At 40.0% G+C, this 18,236-nt stretch overlaps 1 protein-coding gene and 1 long non-coding RNA gene across 19 annotated transcripts in view; one reads left to right on the top strand and one right to left on the bottom strand.

Annotated features, from left to right (window-relative positions):
• The window catches only part of LOC117829928, a 44,021-nt gene extending 42,479 nt beyond the window's left edge, over positions 1 to 1,542 (bottom strand). For 2 of the 4 annotated variants that reach the window (XR_004634712.1, XR_004634713.1), the window contains exon 1: positions 1,209 to 1,542. This is a non-coding gene — a long non-coding RNA (uncharacterized LOC117829928). The remainder of the gene's footprint in view (positions 1 to 1,208) is intronic. The other 2 variants (XR_004634711.1, XR_004634710.1) reach the window with 2 other exon arrangements.
• Positions 922 to 18,236, top strand: part of skap1 (src kinase associated phosphoprotein 1) — a 37,254-nt gene continuing 19,939 nt past the window's right edge. The window contains exons 1-7 of one of the 15 annotated variants that reach the window (XM_034707737.1): positions 926 to 1,253; positions 2,181 to 2,233; positions 2,482 to 2,508; positions 2,794 to 2,883; positions 4,180 to 4,285; positions 4,780 to 4,805; positions 5,015 to 5,122. In XM_034707737.1, coding sequence (XP_034563628.1) covers positions 2,844 to 2,883; positions 4,180 to 4,285; positions 4,780 to 4,805; positions 5,015 to 5,122 — 280 coding nt within the window. In that variant the 5' untranslated portion in view covers positions 926 to 1,253; positions 2,181 to 2,233; positions 2,482 to 2,508; positions 2,794 to 2,843. The other 14 variants (XM_034707735.1, XM_034707725.1, XM_034707726.1 and 11 more) reach the window with 14 other exon arrangements.

The raw sequence follows: 18,236 nt of genomic DNA, 5'->3' as shown, positions 1-18,236 counted from the left end.
TGTTCTTACATTTCTCTTAGTTTACTTAAAAGTCCTCAGAATGAAAAGTAATTCAAAATTTGTCTAAAAATGTTCATTATCTAAAGCCTTTTATTATATCACAACTTCAATATGATTGAGAATGTTTGTAAAAGACCAATTTCTGTAAAAACACTCATAAGTAGTTAAATTTATGGTGATTTATTGTCTTTTACTTGTAATTTTTTTCCTTTTTTGGCTCTTAAAATTCAAATAAATTAACTAAAACATGTTTGATGTTGCCCAGATTATTAAATAATGATTTGCTTAAATACATATCATATGCTTTAAAAGGCAAGACAAATACAACATTAATCCAGCATAGCCTGAATTGATATCCGATCTAATCTGTCGATGTGAGCAGAGTCTGATTGAGCTTTGGTTTCTTGATGGCTTTCCTTGTAGTGTTTCAGTAATACAGGATCAATAAGGTGACAGTCAAGCCCAGCACTATTTCTATTACTACTAAAACCAATATCTCCTCTACAACTCCCTGTGTTTATAAAAGCACAGTCCAGTCCATCCAATTGCCCCTTAACTGGTAATGTAACCCATCCATCCAGGTCCTGTCAGATTCAGCAGTGAGGATCCCATTTAGTAATGCTGCATTCAAGTGTTGTTTGGAACTATCTAAATGGTTATCAAATGTAAGTCAAAGACACATTGAAGTGGTGAATGTGACAGTGAGTGTGAGAATTACAGACACAGTTGAAATGTAATTTATCTGTTATGTGTAATTGTTAAATAACTGTTCTAAAGTATGCCAAAATGATCATCAAAACATATCTGGAGTGTGTGAACCATTAATTCAATCGACATTTTTAATAGTCCTTGAAGGCAGCATCAGCATAGTAGAATAAGACGCAAACCTAATGTGCGTTGCCACCTTCATTATATTATGTTGCCACTTTACACTGACTACAAAATTTAATATCAACGTTTTATAAAAACTGTCATTACTTTATAACATCATGAAATAATTTCTACAAATGAAATCTCAACCATTAGGGCAAAAACATCACCTGAATGCATCACCTTTCTGATTTCCGATTTTACCGCTTCGTTTAAGGATATAGAGGATATGAGTACTTGAACGCAGCATTAGCCCAACGGTCGTGGGAAAACGAAGCTAACGCAATGACAAGGCAAAAATGAAAATGAGTAAATGTATGAACCTGGTATGAACTTACTCAGGAGTAATGCTGTTCGAAGGGAGGCTTTGGCTGTCTAACCAGGTAATGTTAAACCATAAAACAAGCTAGCAAGCTTATGAACGTCCTCCATGTTACACAAGCTAGCTTGTTAATTAACGTAAAGGAGCCGTTAGCTCACCCTACATTAGCTTCACATTGACAGGACATTTATGTAAAATAGTTAAAGTTACACTCTTTAAAATAACTTCAACAGGTTGACAGGTGGGTTCCAATTAGCACACATGAAGGTAACCATTAAAATAAGAATTAAAAATGGCGGAAAGTTATCACTTCCGGTGCCAACGGTCATCCTTCAGGTACATTCAGGGACTTAATATTTTACACTTCAAGATGACTTGTGTTGCTAGATTCGTCCATTGACCACTAATATAAGTACAACAAAATAAAATGTGGGTGAATAAGAACAAAAATAATCACATTCAAATATGTTATGCAATTTTAATGCAAATATTGATTTTCTGCATCTAATTTTCCTAAAGCTAGAGTTAGTTAGCCCAGAAAACTAGCATGAATTTGAATGTAGCATTTAAATTTGACCAGATAATGTTCATTTTATACTTATTCATCAGATTGACTGTAAATTTGGGAATTATTAAGACGCAGAAACACTTAAATGCATTTGTTAATTAATGTTAAATGTAAAAATGTCATTATAAACTTGACTCTGAGGGTTTAATTAGCACATGTAAAATTCAGGCTTCAAAAATCTGTATTAGGGCCTTGGATATGTCCATAGTGCAGAGTAATAATTGAAATACACCTCTACCCAGCCACTCCACATGCAGATATTGCATTTTGGGACTCCTCACACACAGGTCTGTCCTTAAGGTTATACTTAAAACTCTTAAAAGGTTTCCTATTGTGCTGTTGAGGTTTTCTATCCAACAATGTGATACATCTATTGATCCCTATCTGTCAAATTGTCTGTTTTTTCTTCCATCTTTGCAGAGAGCTCAACCTGCAAAAGATCAGCATCAGAGCAGCTTATCTACAGTTGGCAGGTATTCTCATTGGACTCCTCCACAGTCTGGCAGCCTTCCCTGATCATTCAGTTTGAGGTGTGAAGATATAATGAAGGGGATTTTTGGGTTATTTACAGCTCTTCTGAAATGTTACTGGAAGGGAAAGTTGACTGGCAGCTGGCTGCACAAGCTACAACCCTTTGTCCCATTTCTTTCTGTTACCACCACATGCATCATCTGTTTTATATTATTATTTACCTTTTTTTTTATATCTCTATCCAATGCAGCTCTGCCAGGCTCCAATGCTGCTAAAGGTACAGGACCCCGTCTCCCTTCAGGGTTGTGTTATTTCAGGTCTGAATGAGTGAGCTTTCTTTCAGTGTCAGTTAAACTGTGCCACAAGAAACCAGAGGAAGTCGTCATCTGTGCACCTGCTCCACCCTGTTTTGTGCAAATCTCGATGCATGCACGGAAGTTAGGTTACAGAGCAAGAGGATACAGGTGGTTAGATGCTGCACCAGTTAGTCAGTGAGTAACTGAATGTGTGCTTGTTCCTGTCATGGAGCTGTAACAGCATGTCAGTCGCTTTGCGTTCATAGGCTGCCCTGTGGAGTAAAAGTGTTGCGTGTTGGACGGGTTAAAACTAGGGATGGGGACAATTACCAACAACGTTTGGAGGCTTTTGGACGGTAACATTTTTTACTATTAATAATGCTTTTTCAGACAGCACAGTTTGATTTTCAGCTCTGTTACAAGTAAAATACACGAGCACACGAGCAGGAACGCTTACAACTTCCAAAAATATATGAATGACATGATTCTTCTGGTAGTGGCCTCATAAAAGGTGATGAGAACCACTAAAAGTATACATTTATATATATATTTTAATAACAAATGTTAGAATAAGAAGAAAAACTCCCGGCTTTTGTGATGTGCAGTTACACGAACAGTATTTTCATGTATTTGCATGTCCTGCCAGGCCAGCAAACAGCGCCTTTGGAGCAACATTTGCATATGTCCGTTCGTTGTGTAACAAGAGAGTGAGCACATAAAGAAATTAAACCAACACATCAGATAAGTGATGTGGGTCTACTACTTGTTTTCACAAGTACAGGGTTGGCCTTTTGTGATAATAGTACTCTCATAAGTTTGCTTCCTTCTACTTATTTTTAAGGACATCTGATGTCTTTTCTTTGTGTTAGGCCACATGAAAAGGACTTAATTGATTTATAGTATTAAAAAATGGTACTAAAGAAACCAGAAAACATTCATAATTAAGACAGTGATAAGAGAAGAGCATTTTTAATTCTTAATCTTTAAGAATAACTCAAGCCTATTTGTTGATTTTCAAAACACACAGCAGTTAATTCGAAGGTGAGGCCATAAATGTGTAGCAATAAATCTCTACGCTTCAGTTGTACTCATAAACTCTGATATGCTACTAGAGCAAACAACAGAAGAGAAAGTTGTGTAACTAGCCTTAGCTTGGTGTGGACTGGCAAGCTGGCCATACAGTGTGCAGAGAAGATGTCACTCATCTCCTGCTATCATAGCTAACTTCTCGACAACAGCTGTGTGGGCGGATGTTCTACCTCGCTCAGATCTTTCTGTTTGTTTCAAACTTAGAGAGCCCGGCTGTGTATGTATCAGATTAATTTGTCGGATTAGAAAAGTAGCCATCAGGAGGTATTTGCTGAATTTGAAAGCGTGTTTCATCAGAAACCTCTCCTTTGATAGATGGCAGTAAATTGTTGCAGCTCTTACATGTGGTTAGAAAAACAAACCTTTGTGAAAAAGAAACCACCAACCTGAGGCCTGTGAATACAAAGCACTTTTATGTGACATTTTATAGTCTGACTTGGAAACACATGATCATGTAGTTTTGTCTGAAGTCTTAGTTTCTGTCACCAGATCATACGAGCATTTCTGTGTGTCAGAATCCCTTTAAATAAAACGTTGTCATGAATGTTTCCTGTTCTCTTCAGACTGTAAGCTGTTCATATCAGAGCACCTGGAAGATGAGGACCTGAGTGAAAACGCCCAAGAGACACGAAGAGTCTTACTGAATAACTTCCGGGTTGTCCTTGGAAGGTAGGACTTCACCTCTGGAACCAGCCGAGGTTCTCAATGTACCTTCGATGCATCGTTGTCTTAGATTTGCTGTTAATTAATAACACACAAGCCTTAAAAGTTTCTGTAATTGAAGTGTGCTAAATTACGTTTCAGTTGTGCTACTTATTATGATTTTTAGAAAGTTTTAAGCTTTAAAGGTTTCATCAGATTTCTGACTAAATTCATCTTAATACAGCGTCATTTAAAACATGATAAACAGTCCTTAACACCCCCGAAAAACAGAAACTCTGACATGCAGTGTGACACTTAACACAGGAAACGTCTCCTCCTCTGCTGCCTGCACAGCGTGATAAGATTTGCTCTGTGCTGAAGAGGTGGTTTTGTGGTCTTGTGTGCAGGAAACAATTACTGAATTTGATAAGCAATACAGGAGCAGAGGTAAAAAATGAAAGTACAGAAATATTTTCAAGTCAGTGAGTAAGATTCTGATGTGTTCTTTTATGATTTTACAGGAATCCACAAGAATTACCCGGCAGATGTAAGTCTGTTTACCCTACGCTCAGTTTCATTCTTCTTTTATCCAGTATATTTACACACTCATCATTTCTGCTTTATCTCTGTCATGAATAGCATTCATGTTTGTGTAGTTGCGATGTTTCTGTGCTCTTTGTGGGACTAATGATGTATGCTTTTGTCCCTTCTTCTCCACACAAACGCCCTTTTTCATGACCGCTTGAACCCACTCAGCGGACTTCAGAGATGAAGATGGTTCTGATGACAACCGCAGTTCCAGTCTGGGTCGCTCTGGCCCTTCAGACGACGCCTCTGACTACCAGGACGATGGTCCCGCTGAGTGTGAGTTCACAATAACCCTGAGACTGGTTCTCTTTTGCGCTTGTGTGTGTGTGTGTGTGTGTGTGTGTGTGTTATTTCATATTATTTGCGCAGTGCAGAGGAGCCACACGTTGAATAGTAGTACTAATGGCTTCCTTAGCTGAATTAAGAAGCACAGATTTTTAGGTTTGAGCAGAAATAAAGGTCCCAAACTTCAATGTAGCCGTTCATTATTACAGTCTGGTTTAAACAAGGACGATAGAGTGCCATTAAAACCGTTATAACGAAACACACATCCCTGTACTAACCGTGTGTTTCTGTTGGAAGACTGTAGTGTGCGAGGAGCTGTGCAGCAACAAAGGAAAATGTAAGAAAGGAGGACTCTTTATCACAGGAGACAATGCAGTCCTCTGAGAAAACTAAACAAATGCACTCTTGACAAACAACCCTTGCCATCCTCACTGGCACACCTACACCTCACCACAGGAAGCACAGTCAGACCCTTTTGCTGTATATTGCTCCTTGCCTTCTTAATTTGAAAAAACAGACCACATCTGTGAATTTCCCCCCCCTTTTGCCGGCCTCCTACCTTGCTCGCCTGCACTGATGACATCATTGACTCCTCCTACCTTCCCTCCCTCAGCGTTCAGGTAGCAAAGTGGAGAAAAGGGTGGATGGCTGGTGGTTCAGAAAGGCCTGAATGGGGACCTAGAGCTCCCTCCAGTGGCAGATCCACAGACCTTGGTCTCTCTTCCTTTGAGGTGAACGTGTGGACTGTGGGAGGCGTGGAGGCAGCCCACACAGAGAGGAGGCTTTGTAGCTGCGGGCTAATGCAGTGATTGATTGACCTCCAGCCCCTCTATTCTTTCACAACCGGGGTTTGAAATACAACACTGTACCTGAGGGGCCATGTGTGTTACATCCCTCTCTCCCTGTATCAATCTTTCTCTCTATCTTCCTTTCTTGGACTTGCCCTCCCTCCCGTTCAGAGTTTTTGTATTTCTGACTCCATGCTCCAGCTAATAGCCCTTGACGTGACATGCCGCAGGTGGGCATTATTGACTGGGCTGCCTTAGGTGCCCATTCTATACCCTGCTTTTCTTTTCCTGCGGTAAAGCTAGGATCATGTGGAATTCCCCCCAATAAGAAAGAAAACCTGTTGTCAAAGCGCCAATGCCTCCTGGATTTAGTCAAAACCAATCTCCTTATTTGGAAACGGCATAATGAACTCCTCCATCCTCTGACCGGAGAGGAGTAAGTGTCGCTTTTCTTTGTAGATTAAAAAAAAAAAAAAAAGAAAGAGAGAGAGAACAAATGACGGCAGATGGTGGAGAAGATACACCACAAGTCTTTTTTTTTCCTCCCAGAATTGTTCATTTCAGAATAAACAAAGAAAGATTTTCTTGTGCAAACGAACAAAATCAAGCCATAAAATGCTTTAAAAAATTTCCCTTTGGGCTATTGTGTTAACACGCCCAGCTCCAAACAAAGCCGTCTGTTGCTGAATGTGATAATTGTTAAAGCCTTTGTATTCTGTCGCTCTATTTTCGTTGTTAAATGTGAGGAATAGACGATTATGCAGCAGAAACAGTGTACTCTTTTTAAAAAAAATTGCATTTCGCTTTGATTATCGCCAGTTAAACTCTTAAAAACACACACTTCACCGCCGGATCAATAATCATAACATTTTGATTCTGTAAGAGAAATCCTCGTGTGTCGTTTTTTTTATTGCTGGGCGACTGCGACCATGTTAGCGTAGTGAATGGCCTGTGTCCTCGCTGAAAGGGCATGTGGAGTTCATAGTTCATTCTCTGTTCACCGCCAGTGGAAAGAAACGGCTCGCACTCCTCTGCTGGGCGGTCCGACTCAATGGAAGAGGGAGTGTTTGTGTGAAATAATGGCACGACCACTTAATGAAATCAGTGACAATTTTAGAGGAACAATCCTCAATGGATGACGATTCGGGGTTGATTTGAATTTTCTTTTTCTCCTTTAATTTAATAATCCGCACAATACCTTTGTTGCCAAAATGAAGATAATTTAGTGAATTACAGAGTCGAGTTTAGCTGCGAGGAGAAGGGAGAAAATGGAGTTTTCTCCCTGAGTTTAATTGTATCATTTTATTTGAGCCTACTGTACACAAAAGGGACTTTGTGACTCGGAGGATGTATTATCCGTGGTAATCGACTGCCTGCCTTTGCTGCTCTCTGTTCCCTAACCAGAGAGTGAGTGAGTGTGAAGTCGATGGCTGCTTTTACACGCAGGAGGAGCCTGTGCCGTTTGATTAGATGCGGTGGCCTGTTGTCTTCAGCGGACTGGGTGACACCAGATTTGTAATGGCTGACAGGAACAGATGGAGCCTCCATTGTTAGCCTGGGTGTCTGCATGGTAATGTGAACTGAGTTTCACCCGCCGACCGCACCGGTGACCTGACCGCGCCTGCAGCCTCACCCCAGCCTCGTCTGCCCCCTTCAGCACCCTCCACCTCTCTCCCTCTCTCTCTCTCTCTCTCTCTCTCCTCACACACATTTTTAGGATTTTTGTTTCACTCCTTCCATCACACACTCTCTAACCACTTCATTTTGCATACGTAAACAAATAAATGCACCAAAATTCTCCCTCTGGCGAATCTCTTCTACACACATAAACACACACACATGAACACACTCACACACACACACACACACACACAAGCACACACAAGCACACACATCCCAGCAGACCCCAGGAGACAGCTGGAGATGTGGGGCTTTTAGCTCTGTCATGCTGTTTGCAGGTCAAGTTTACGAAGTTGAAATGGCCTGTTTGTTTTCCTTTGATTGGGGAGCGCCGCTGGGCACTCGGGGATGTTTGCTGGGAAGCTGCAGCGATGACAGAGCGCTGCAGGAAGAGCTTTGTTTCAGGAGGCTGCAGGAAAGATGACGCTTTTGATACGACTCCTCTTCCTCTTTGTGATAGTAATGTTTCTTTTATGGTGGATCATAAAGTCTGCATTTGGTCAGGTGGGGAGCTTAAGGATGAATTTCACATCTGTTTCTTTCTCAGCAGTTTTTTAAACATCTTTTTAACAAACAAGATTAATCCCAAAGTATGAGAATTAACCGTTTATAATCTGTCATTTGATCAAATTCTTCTTTTTACATAAGAAACTGAATGAATTTTATTAGGAGGGGGTTTAAATTAAATTATAGGAAGGTTGAAATGGAACTGAAAATTATTTTAATCATACTGTTGATTATTTTTACAGCCAATTACAAAATTTTTGACATATTAAAGGTGCAGTTGCACAATGCATGTTTTTCTATGTAATCTTGATATCTTACTATCTTCCTCTATCTTCCTAAAAGCCTAACTAGGGACAGGAGTTGGACACTAGCAATATCTATAACCCCAGTTTATAACAGGCAGAAGTTGTACTATGTAATTTCCAATGTCCCTCTCAAACAAACTATATAAATAGATAAATAAAATCCCAAATAAATCACATTTAAATTTGTTTTTTAGGGCTTTAAATCAGGAATATTTGGATATCTGTATTAATCTGTTGATTAAATCCTTGAGAGATTGATTATTTATTTTATGAAGGTCTTTAAAAATCAAGAATCAAGAAAGCTTTATTGCCAAGTGAGATCGCACACACAAGGAATTTGACGTGGTGATTGGAACACTGGGAGTTGACAACAAGACAGTAAGGACACAACAAGACAGTAAGGACAATAATAATAATAATAATACATTTTATTTGAAGGCGCCTTTTAAGTCACCCAAAGTCACCTTACAGAGAATAAAAGCCTTCATCATTAAAACAGAAGATCAACATAAAAACAAGTGAGGTGCACCGTGTCCAGTTAGAGGGAACATGCCAATTTGAACAGGTGATTATAGAAACCTAAAATCTAATCTAAAAAATCTAAATAAAAGTAAGAAGTATCAATGAAGTCCTTTAGTTTTTGTTTTGTCCACGAGCTTCCTAAGATGTTCAATTTACTGTCATTAAGGGGGAAAGATATTAAAAACTCAAAGAGCAGCAAACTAATATTTGTTTTTATTAACTAAACCATTTTGATAACCTTTTTTAAAATCATTGTTCCTCAAATTAGTTTTGCTTCCAAAAGTTTTTAATTATCCGTCACAGGAGACAACAACAAGCTCCATCTGTTGACAGAAGAGAAGCTGAAGTCTGTTTGGTATTTTGGTCCTCCACGTATGTTCTGTTGTGTAGACCTATTTTAAAACGCAGGGCTCATGTCGGTGATTACCGCGCCGGTCCAATTTCCTCAACCAATTACTTTCAATAGAATGCATTGGGATAACCAATTTAAGTTATGTCTCGCCGTTGCCTGTTTCTCATTTCAATAACAGGACCCAATGCACGGTATAACATTATTACACGCTGCTGGAAAATAGAATATTAAATCTTAAATTTTGTCGTTTTGGCTGAAGCTTGAAAAAGCGATATAAAGTGAAGTGCTTTTGGGGTTGCGTGCCCGGGTGTCTTGGCTGGTGAAATTGGGAGAAACGATGCCAGCTGACGGATTTATGCTTCATTAGGGGGTTAATCAGCAATATTTAAAGCGCCAACTGGCCCTTGTGTGTGTTTGAAGTCAAATTAAGTCATGGAGCGAGAGGGAGTCTGGATGCTTCACGGGGGGAAAAATTAAATTAAAAGAATGAGAGACAAAAAAAAAAAACTTCAAAATTGCTACATAAGATGTTTCATAGATGTGTCTGAAGCAGCACCTGGGTGATATTTAGGGTGACCTCTCTGCAGGTTTGTTGCCCTGTGGTCGTGCTGTCTGCCTGCATACTGAACTCTTGACCTCTGACCTCACGCTTGGCCAACCTGTGACCTGTCTGCACTCAGTCCAGGGGTGTGTGAATGATTGGGCCTTCCTGTCGCGCTCATTAGTCACAAACTTTCTTTGGACTGTAGCGATGGCTATCTACAGTATCTCCCTCCGTCACGGTATCTACCTGGAAATTCATTTCTCACTGCTTTCATCGGCGTATAGATTTCATGACATTTGGATTGCGCTTGCTAGTTTGCAAGGAAGCGAGGGATATGTTAATGACCTCCTTGCTTCCTCATTCTCCTGCACTCTCTTCTCCTCCCCTCTCTTAGTGTGCTTTTCTAGAAACACACACACACACACACACACACACACACATTACGAGGCAAGAGCAGGCTCTGTGCATCGCTGCGACTGCTTGCCACCAGGGTTCAAAAGTTCACTCTATTCCCCTTGGGCTACTGTGCTGCTGCAGATGCTGATAGTCTTTTCTCTCTCTCTCTCTCTCGCTCTTCCTTCGTCTCTCTCTCTCTCTTTGCCGGCTGCCTTTCTCTCCCTCTCTCCCTCGCTGTTTACACTATTAATCTTGTACACTCTCCCTCACACACTCACTCACACAGCCTGGCAAGAAGAGAGCGGCTTGAAGGGGGGATTTGGACGTATTTAACCGAAGGGCATCCATCACTCTCATCTCCGGCTTCACCCCCACCAAAAGCCACACCGTGTAGTGTTTTTTTGCATCCTCCTGGTTTGTAAGCCCTCTGATGCAGCTCTCCGCTCATTTGCTTTGTTTTATTGTTGCACTGCATATAATTACATCCCTCCGTTGCCTCTGGTGTGGCGCCGCGTTGAAACCCAGGGAAAACAGGCGAAGGTAAATGTGCAGCAGTCCATCTGTAAAGAGGCACATAGGCAGAATGCAAAGTGGGAAGCTGGGGCAGGGTGGCTCCTAATCTCCCCCAGAGCTGTCAATGTCACAGACAAATAGCAAAACTATCAGATGCGGCGGGTTCACCCAGAGGTTAGCGTTCCCAGGTACCTCCTGCTTTCACTCCCTCTCTCTCTCCCCCTGCCTTGCAAATGAGAATTTGATTTTGCCCTCCACTGGAATCCATTTCTGGAGATGAATGAAGTTTCAATGCCAAGCCCAGGTGGCCCCGCTGATTTCTTAGGGAAATAAATGGAGATGGGAGAGATGTGTTGGCCTGTACACAGACAGTGACATGGCGGCTCCCAATGCCTCTGGGATCCCTCTGTTTAATTGTTGCTTTAATGTAGCACTTTAAGGTCATTAACATGCCCTTGTGGAGTTATTCCAGGTTGTTGGAGATGCATCTCTCTTTACGCCGGGGTCTCTGCACGGCTGGAAGAAGTCTGCCGCACCGAGTGTGTGTGTGTGCCAAGTGGGACAGGGCTGCAGAGGGGGTTACATGCAGTTGTAAGAATCCTTACCTTCAATAGATTTTCTTCTCTGCATTGATTAAACGTGGCTCATGCTTTAAGTGAGCGTATCTCACAGAGGTAGAAGCAGAAGCCGGTCAGCTGGGGGAATATCTTGTGCAGGAATCAGCTGTTTAAAAGGAACAATGATGCATTTAGATAATTAAAGTCCTATCATGGCCGATCACAGTTAAAGTGACAACCTTCTATTAAAAACTGGCCTTAAATAAACACGGGGAAATGATCGACTTCTGACTCAGGTCTGGTTAGTCGGTGCTTAAATTTCAGTTGCGTGGAAACAATTAAAATGAGTGCAAAATAAAAATGATGATCATACTCGCTGTTTTTTATTGCGCTAAATTTCTTTATGGGATCATTTTTACATTTTCATAATATCGCTCTGAAATGACTTTGAAGGCAGTTACTGTCATCGGCGTTGATTTACCGTTTTCCTCTGAATGACAAAATGCAAATTTGACCCTTTTTTTCTGCTTTGTTTAGTTATTTATGTTTGAAGAACCAAACAAAGGAGATGCAAAAAATTAGATTAAATTAAAAAGTGCATTAAAAAACAATTTCTGGCAAAAAAAAAATCACAATTTTATCTTCATTTTACTTTATTAATTTATTATTTTACTTAACTTTATTGTGATGAAGCTGAAAGGAATCAGGTAGTGTATTTTAAAGATGTTCTGTACCGGTCTAATAATTATATATTTTATTTTATTGCAGACATTTATTTTTGATATTGTCTAATAGCAAATAACAGGAAAACAATTACTCCAACATATTTAGTTTTTTACATTAAGGTCAAATTCAATTTATTATAAAAGATTCAGAGTAAATCTAATACAAAATAATTTATTTTTAAGTCTTACAAATTATGTTTAGATCTATAAATTTAAAGCATTTTGTGATTAAAATAGTAATTATAACATTTTAAAAGTGTATTATCGAATTTTTGTTATTGTTGTTTAATTTATTGATGAACTTATAATTAAAATACAATTTTTTAACAGAAAAATTTGCTTATTTTATGTAAAACTCCCTGCATCATAATTCATAATTTTCTTTTTTTTAAGAGTTTGTTCCAGTTAAAAACGTACACCTCTAACACCTGTTGCCCTCGATGTTTCAGGTGATATATGGTCAGAGTCAAAGAATGATTGCCTCCCATCATTGTTTATTTCCTTTATTGTCTTAATGTGTAATTGCAGTGGCCATAAAATAAAAGCAATTATATAAAAATGTAATAGATATGAGGTATTGCTCAGAAAGCACAGTACAATAACACGGTCCTCGCTAACATATTTATTTACTATTCTTCAAAAATTGCATTTAAAGCATTTTAGTGGAGATAACAGAGGCATTTGAAAGTTGCAATAACTGTACATTCAGAGGGCGATAGTGTTGATTTTCTCTGAGTGTTTCTCCCTCCAGGCTCTGTCGTTGACTCTGTTTTATCCGCTTTTATCACAGATATGCAGGCTCTCCTGTGGGCCTGAACTCCTCCATTGTTGGTATTTATATTCCTACTCCTTTCTTCCCCTGTCTGTGTCAGTGAAGCAGCTGAAAACCATCCCCAGCGATTAGAGGATCATTGTATCTGCAGTTAAGCATTTGAATAGTGGTAGTAAATCTAGAAAAGGGAAATTCAGGGTCGCTGTATACGCTGCTTATGGCTGCCCAGGGGGAAGCCGATGTCACATAGTAAATTTAGCCCCTTAGTGTCTTTACAGTGGCCGGCCTGAGATGTTTGAGTGTAGAAGAAGAAGAGCGAAAAAGAGCCAAGAATGACTTCACATCTATTCTTTAAAGAGGCGCAGAAGTATGTATTCTTTTTTCTTTCAAACAGCATCAACTTTAACAGACTGAGTCTGACAGTAAGAGAGCAGCAGCAGCAGCTGGAATCTCTGCTCTGAATGATATTTATGAGAAACCTGTGATATAAATATTTACCTGATCATCTCTGAGTGAGTAAAAGTTTTTATCCTTTGTTGGTTGAAAAGCTTTCCTGTCTAAACGGATTGACATCTTTATTCCACATTAAAGAATAAATCTTTAATCATTGTTGCATTAATTCCCACCCCCATTAAACATTATTAGCAGGCAGTGCAGGCATCATGCAGCCTGATATAATGCACTGCTTGTTTTCTCAGGCTCAAACACATGCATTAGGAGGTCCTAAACACGGTTTATGTATCGATGACTGAAGTCCTAATCAAATCAGTGGGAGGATGGGAGGGCAGGGAAGACATTCTGCCCTTAACCTCAGTGCCTCTCAGTCTCTCTCCTCCCTTTTGACGGCCGCCTCGCTGGAGGGACGCGCAGCAGAGGCCTTCCTCTGTAATGAGGAAAAATGTATCAATTTAGCTTGGCCCATGTGCAGATTGAGCGCAGGGTGGGTGAAGGTGCACCGAGTGAATCCTTTTTCCTAATCAAGGACAGTATCGAAGAGGATTGCGGTCTCGCTCGCTCCGTCTGTAGAGTCAGCAGCATTCCTTCCCCGCAGCCCCCTCAGGGCCGGGGAGCCTCTCTCTGCCTTCTGTTTCACCTCATCAGCAGAGTTCACACGGGGGTCAGGTCCTGCCCCCTGATGCTGCATTCAATGCAATACCTCTCGCATCGAAAGGCGCTGTGAGAGCCATCGTGCTCAAGGACTGAGCAAAAGAGAAAGAAAACATATGAGGACTCTCTGATTTTGATTTCTACCTGTGCTGTGAGGGCGGTCACCTCTTCTGTTCACTCCTAAATACAGCCGTTCATCTCATAAAGTGGCCGCTGTAAACCGATGCAGTTCCCCGCAGATTATGCTGGAAGTGTGTTTTCGTTTTCTCTTTGCCTCTGGATAAAGGGAAGGAGATTTTCCAGCTTTTTGGTTACTTTATGTATTTATTTATCAACGAGGGAGCGCACACCCTGTCACAAGTGTACAAAAAACATCAAATATATTTAAATAAAAGGATTATTTCACTGCCTGTCCTGTGCATTAACTAAAAACAAATGAGCACAAAAGAGGGTTAAATTAATCTGAAAATGTTTAATAATTTTTTAAGGATTTTAAAAATATAAATACAACAAAACCCCTCCAGGATCAGCCTCTGACATATCAGAACTTGTGGATTTAATAGATTAATTTACAGTGAAGACTTCTTCTTGTGATCACCTCTGTCTGAGTCAAAATGATCTCCACAGGAATCATCGTAACTTATTTGTTCCCTTTTTTATTTTCATGCAGATCGTTATCAAACACATACGTGTGTATGTCTTAAATTAATATGAAGTTAAGAAATGCACAGTCTCTATTTTTGGGGGGATTTAGCAGACGATCTCAAACTAGTACAGCACAGCTAGAGAATAAAACATCTCCTCTTCTTCGCCTGTCTCAAACATTCCCTCTTTCTTTAATGCGTACATTTCTTTTTTTCTGAGAAGACTGAAACACAGACTGCTGCATCCTGTTACCAGTTTGTCATTCTCTCTCTCAGAAAGAGACTTTTCCTGAAGAGAAACAACTCTTCTTTTTTTTACTCTCATGATTCTTACGTGAACGCTGCACCGCCTCCGGCAGCAAGCCGGGAGGAAAACAAAGACCTGGAGGCAAAGTCGAAGAAATAAACTGTCGTTGTTTTTCTGTATGTTGTCGTGTGTAAACAGAAAAAACTGAACATTGTTTGCAGCGTTTTTGGCAGCATTGACAAGACAACGTCCTCCTACTCTTGACTGGTAAAGATAAAGTTAACAGCACACACAGCACCAGAGGAGTGATATCTTATCTAGGATTACAGGAGGATTAGGAAGATGAGTCCTTGACTTAACTTGGATGTGCCCGCCTAATGAGGAGCCTGCTACTGAAACTATAGAGTTAAGAGTTATGAAATGACGTGTTTTAATTATTTTGTTTTAAAATAAAAAAATAAAGACAATAAAATAAAATATATTTAAGCTTAAGGAACTAATATGGGGTCATTTTACAATTTTGATTAATATTGAGTAATTAGTTATGAAAACAATCTGCAGTTAAAGCCCCGTGCATGACAAATAAACCACACATAATATTTACAAATGTACAAAATACATTTTTTAGGTGGATATAAAGAAGTTTTGACTTTTAGGCAAATACTATAAAGACATATATTTATGATAAAAAACATAAAACTATATGTATTAGCACAAGAGGCATTGGAACCAGATTAAATTCACTGACATAAATAGACAGTGAGATAAAAATATTAACGATTAATTTTGATTCCCATGCCTTTTTAAGCATTATTCCCTTTAAATGTCATATATCTACATGCTGCATCTGTGTACAACGTGATAAAAATAAGATGTAAAATATACATGTTCATGATTTTTGGTTAGATATCTTTATTTACTAAATTTTAAATATCAAAAATCAGAGAAAAGAGATAAAACAAGATAAAAAGGTAATATTTCTTCCTCATGTTTAAGTCTTTCCACCCCTCTCCTCCCGGTCTTTCTAAAAGCACCTGGTTAATTTCAGTGTTTTAATAACAGAGGTACAATAGCAGTCCCAGCCTGTTGAAGAACAAGCCCCCCTGCTGAGCCTGATGTCGTTCTCCTCGTCTCGTAGAACAGCTGCTAAAGCAACCGCTCCCTTTCCTCCAGCGTCTCCATCAACATCTTCTTCTGTGCGTTTCTGTGTTTTGGTAACATCTTTGCTGCATTATGACCACCGTTAGATCTAATGTAACGTATTAGTCCTCCCACCCAACCATTTCCCTTCATTTTGATTCACTCTCCATCCAGCCTTTGATTGACTTTCAGCCTAAGTAAAGTGGATTTTAATGAGAGAATACATTAACTCCCTCTGGTCATGCTAACATAAATCAGCCTTTTCTTGCGGGATCAACTGCTGAGCTCATAACACCATGCTGGGAGAGTGTGAATAACCAAATGAGAGAGTGCGGCTGTGGCAGACCGCTGGCAGCTCAGATGCATTGTTGTGTGTCCCCCCCCCCTCGAGTTTCAAACAAGTTCATGAAGGCAACAGAACGGAGCACTTATCAGCACACAGGTCAGCCTGCGTATGGAAACGTTCATACATCAGGATCAATTAAACACATATCTCTGCTCGATTTCTATTGATTATCTCCCTCCATTTGGAGATGAGGGTGACTCACATCTTTCCTCTCGTGATGACCACAGAGAGCAGTTAGATTCAGTTAGCGGCGCCTCGCAACTCCTCACCTTGATTTACAAAACCGGCTCCAGCATCACATCTGTCTGCTTCTCTTTGTTGGTAATTGCACTCAGCTAAATAGGTTATGCTGAAATATCAATAAATTGCCATCAAATTAATGTCAATACCAAAGCTGTGGATGGTGCTAATTAAAACGCAAAAGGGATGAAAATGAAGTCAAGGCATTGCCCTGAATAATTGATAACGCAATTTATGATTTTTATGAAAGAGCGCCGTCTGTCTGCGATTTTGATGAGGGCTTAATTAGATGCATTAATGTGTCTCTCTGTGCCTGTAGTCAAACTCAAAGCTCAAACACCATGATGGTTGTTGGGGTATTTTAACTCTCTAAATTGCTTATTTTCAAATAACATTACCTCTGAATATCCTCTTAAAATTGCATGGGTCCCAAAGAGGTGTTAGAGTGTAATTTTCATTAAAGGAGGCATTCGTTAGAGCAGGACCAATCAGGTTCTGCTTTTTGTTAAGGGTTGGATAAAGCAGTGCGAGGCTCTGAGGCTCTGAGGCTCTGAGGCTGTGCTGCGACCCTGTGGAGGAAAGCAAAGTCTGCGTTTAGTCGTTGAAGTGAGGTCAGGTCGTCGGGCTTCAAAGTGTTAAGCACGCATGAATGTGTAATGTTTATTGACTTGAGCAGATCAGAGTGATCCTGTGTTGATTCTGCACCTCCTCATCTATTAGCCGGGCTCGACCTTTAGAGATAAATGAAGAGCGAGGTGAGCAGACGGATGAGGGGATTAGAAGTGGGCCGCAACAGGGAAGCAGGCCCGGGACTCAAAAAAAAAAAGGAATGGACAGACTGCCGGCGGATGGATGAGGTGGAGGAGCATAATGATCACTGTTTGTTATGATGTACTGAATCAGGTTCTCTTTGACAAAACAGGCCTCAGCACCTGTGTATTTATAGTGTCACCGGTCAGTCCATCCACAAAGGCTGCCTGATGATATGTGAGTGTGTTAGTGCAGTGAGGTGTCTGAGGCTCTGCTCTCCAATGACCCGTTCATCCGTCAGGACCACGAGCTGAAGCAGTGCAGGGTTATGAGATCATAGGCTGGACTGGTGTCAAAATCAAACATCCCTCCAGATCAGTTATTTAAATGCAGATCAGACTTCCAGAGAGAGGAGGCATCACGTACTCTGAGATGAGGATCCTTGAGGAAGACTGTTCATGGCTCTGATCTTTAAGAATTGTGCATGCTGTGAGCTGACATTAAGGTTGCAAAGGGGTGGGATATTTCTGTAAATTTCCATGGGAAGTTAAGCTGGGGAATTTCCAAATTGGAAACTTTAAATGGGAATTAACTGGGAATTGAGGGTAATTTAATGGAAAGGTATCATATCCAAGCATAAATATTTGATGTTATAAGCAGACATCCATCCAAAATAATACAATTAAAACAGATTTATTTAAAAGTAGAACTTTATTAAGTGTGAAATATTTTATTGTATAATCAATTCTTTCATTGAAGAACAAAAACATGAATGTTGAATTAAATATTACTCATCCCCCCAACCCAACACATTAAAAAATTTACAAAAATGCAATCCCAACAAAGTCCCATTCAAAATGTTAAATGAAAAGTGCATGTAGGGCGTGTTCTCAATAGCCCTGCAGTAAGCAGCGTACGATGTACATGTGATTGAGGAATAGAAGAGATATTCAACTGTACTTGAATGAAA

The sequence above is a fragment of the Notolabrus celidotus genome, chromosome 18 (assembly GCF_009762535.1).
Source record: "Notolabrus celidotus isolate fNotCel1 chromosome 18, fNotCel1.pri, whole genome shotgun sequence".
Taxonomy (NCBI): Eukaryota; Metazoa; Chordata; class Actinopteri; order Labriformes; family Labridae; genus Notolabrus; species Notolabrus celidotus.
The sequence above is the reverse complement of the archived record's forward strand: the minus strand, read 5'-3'. Positions and strand labels throughout refer to the sequence as shown.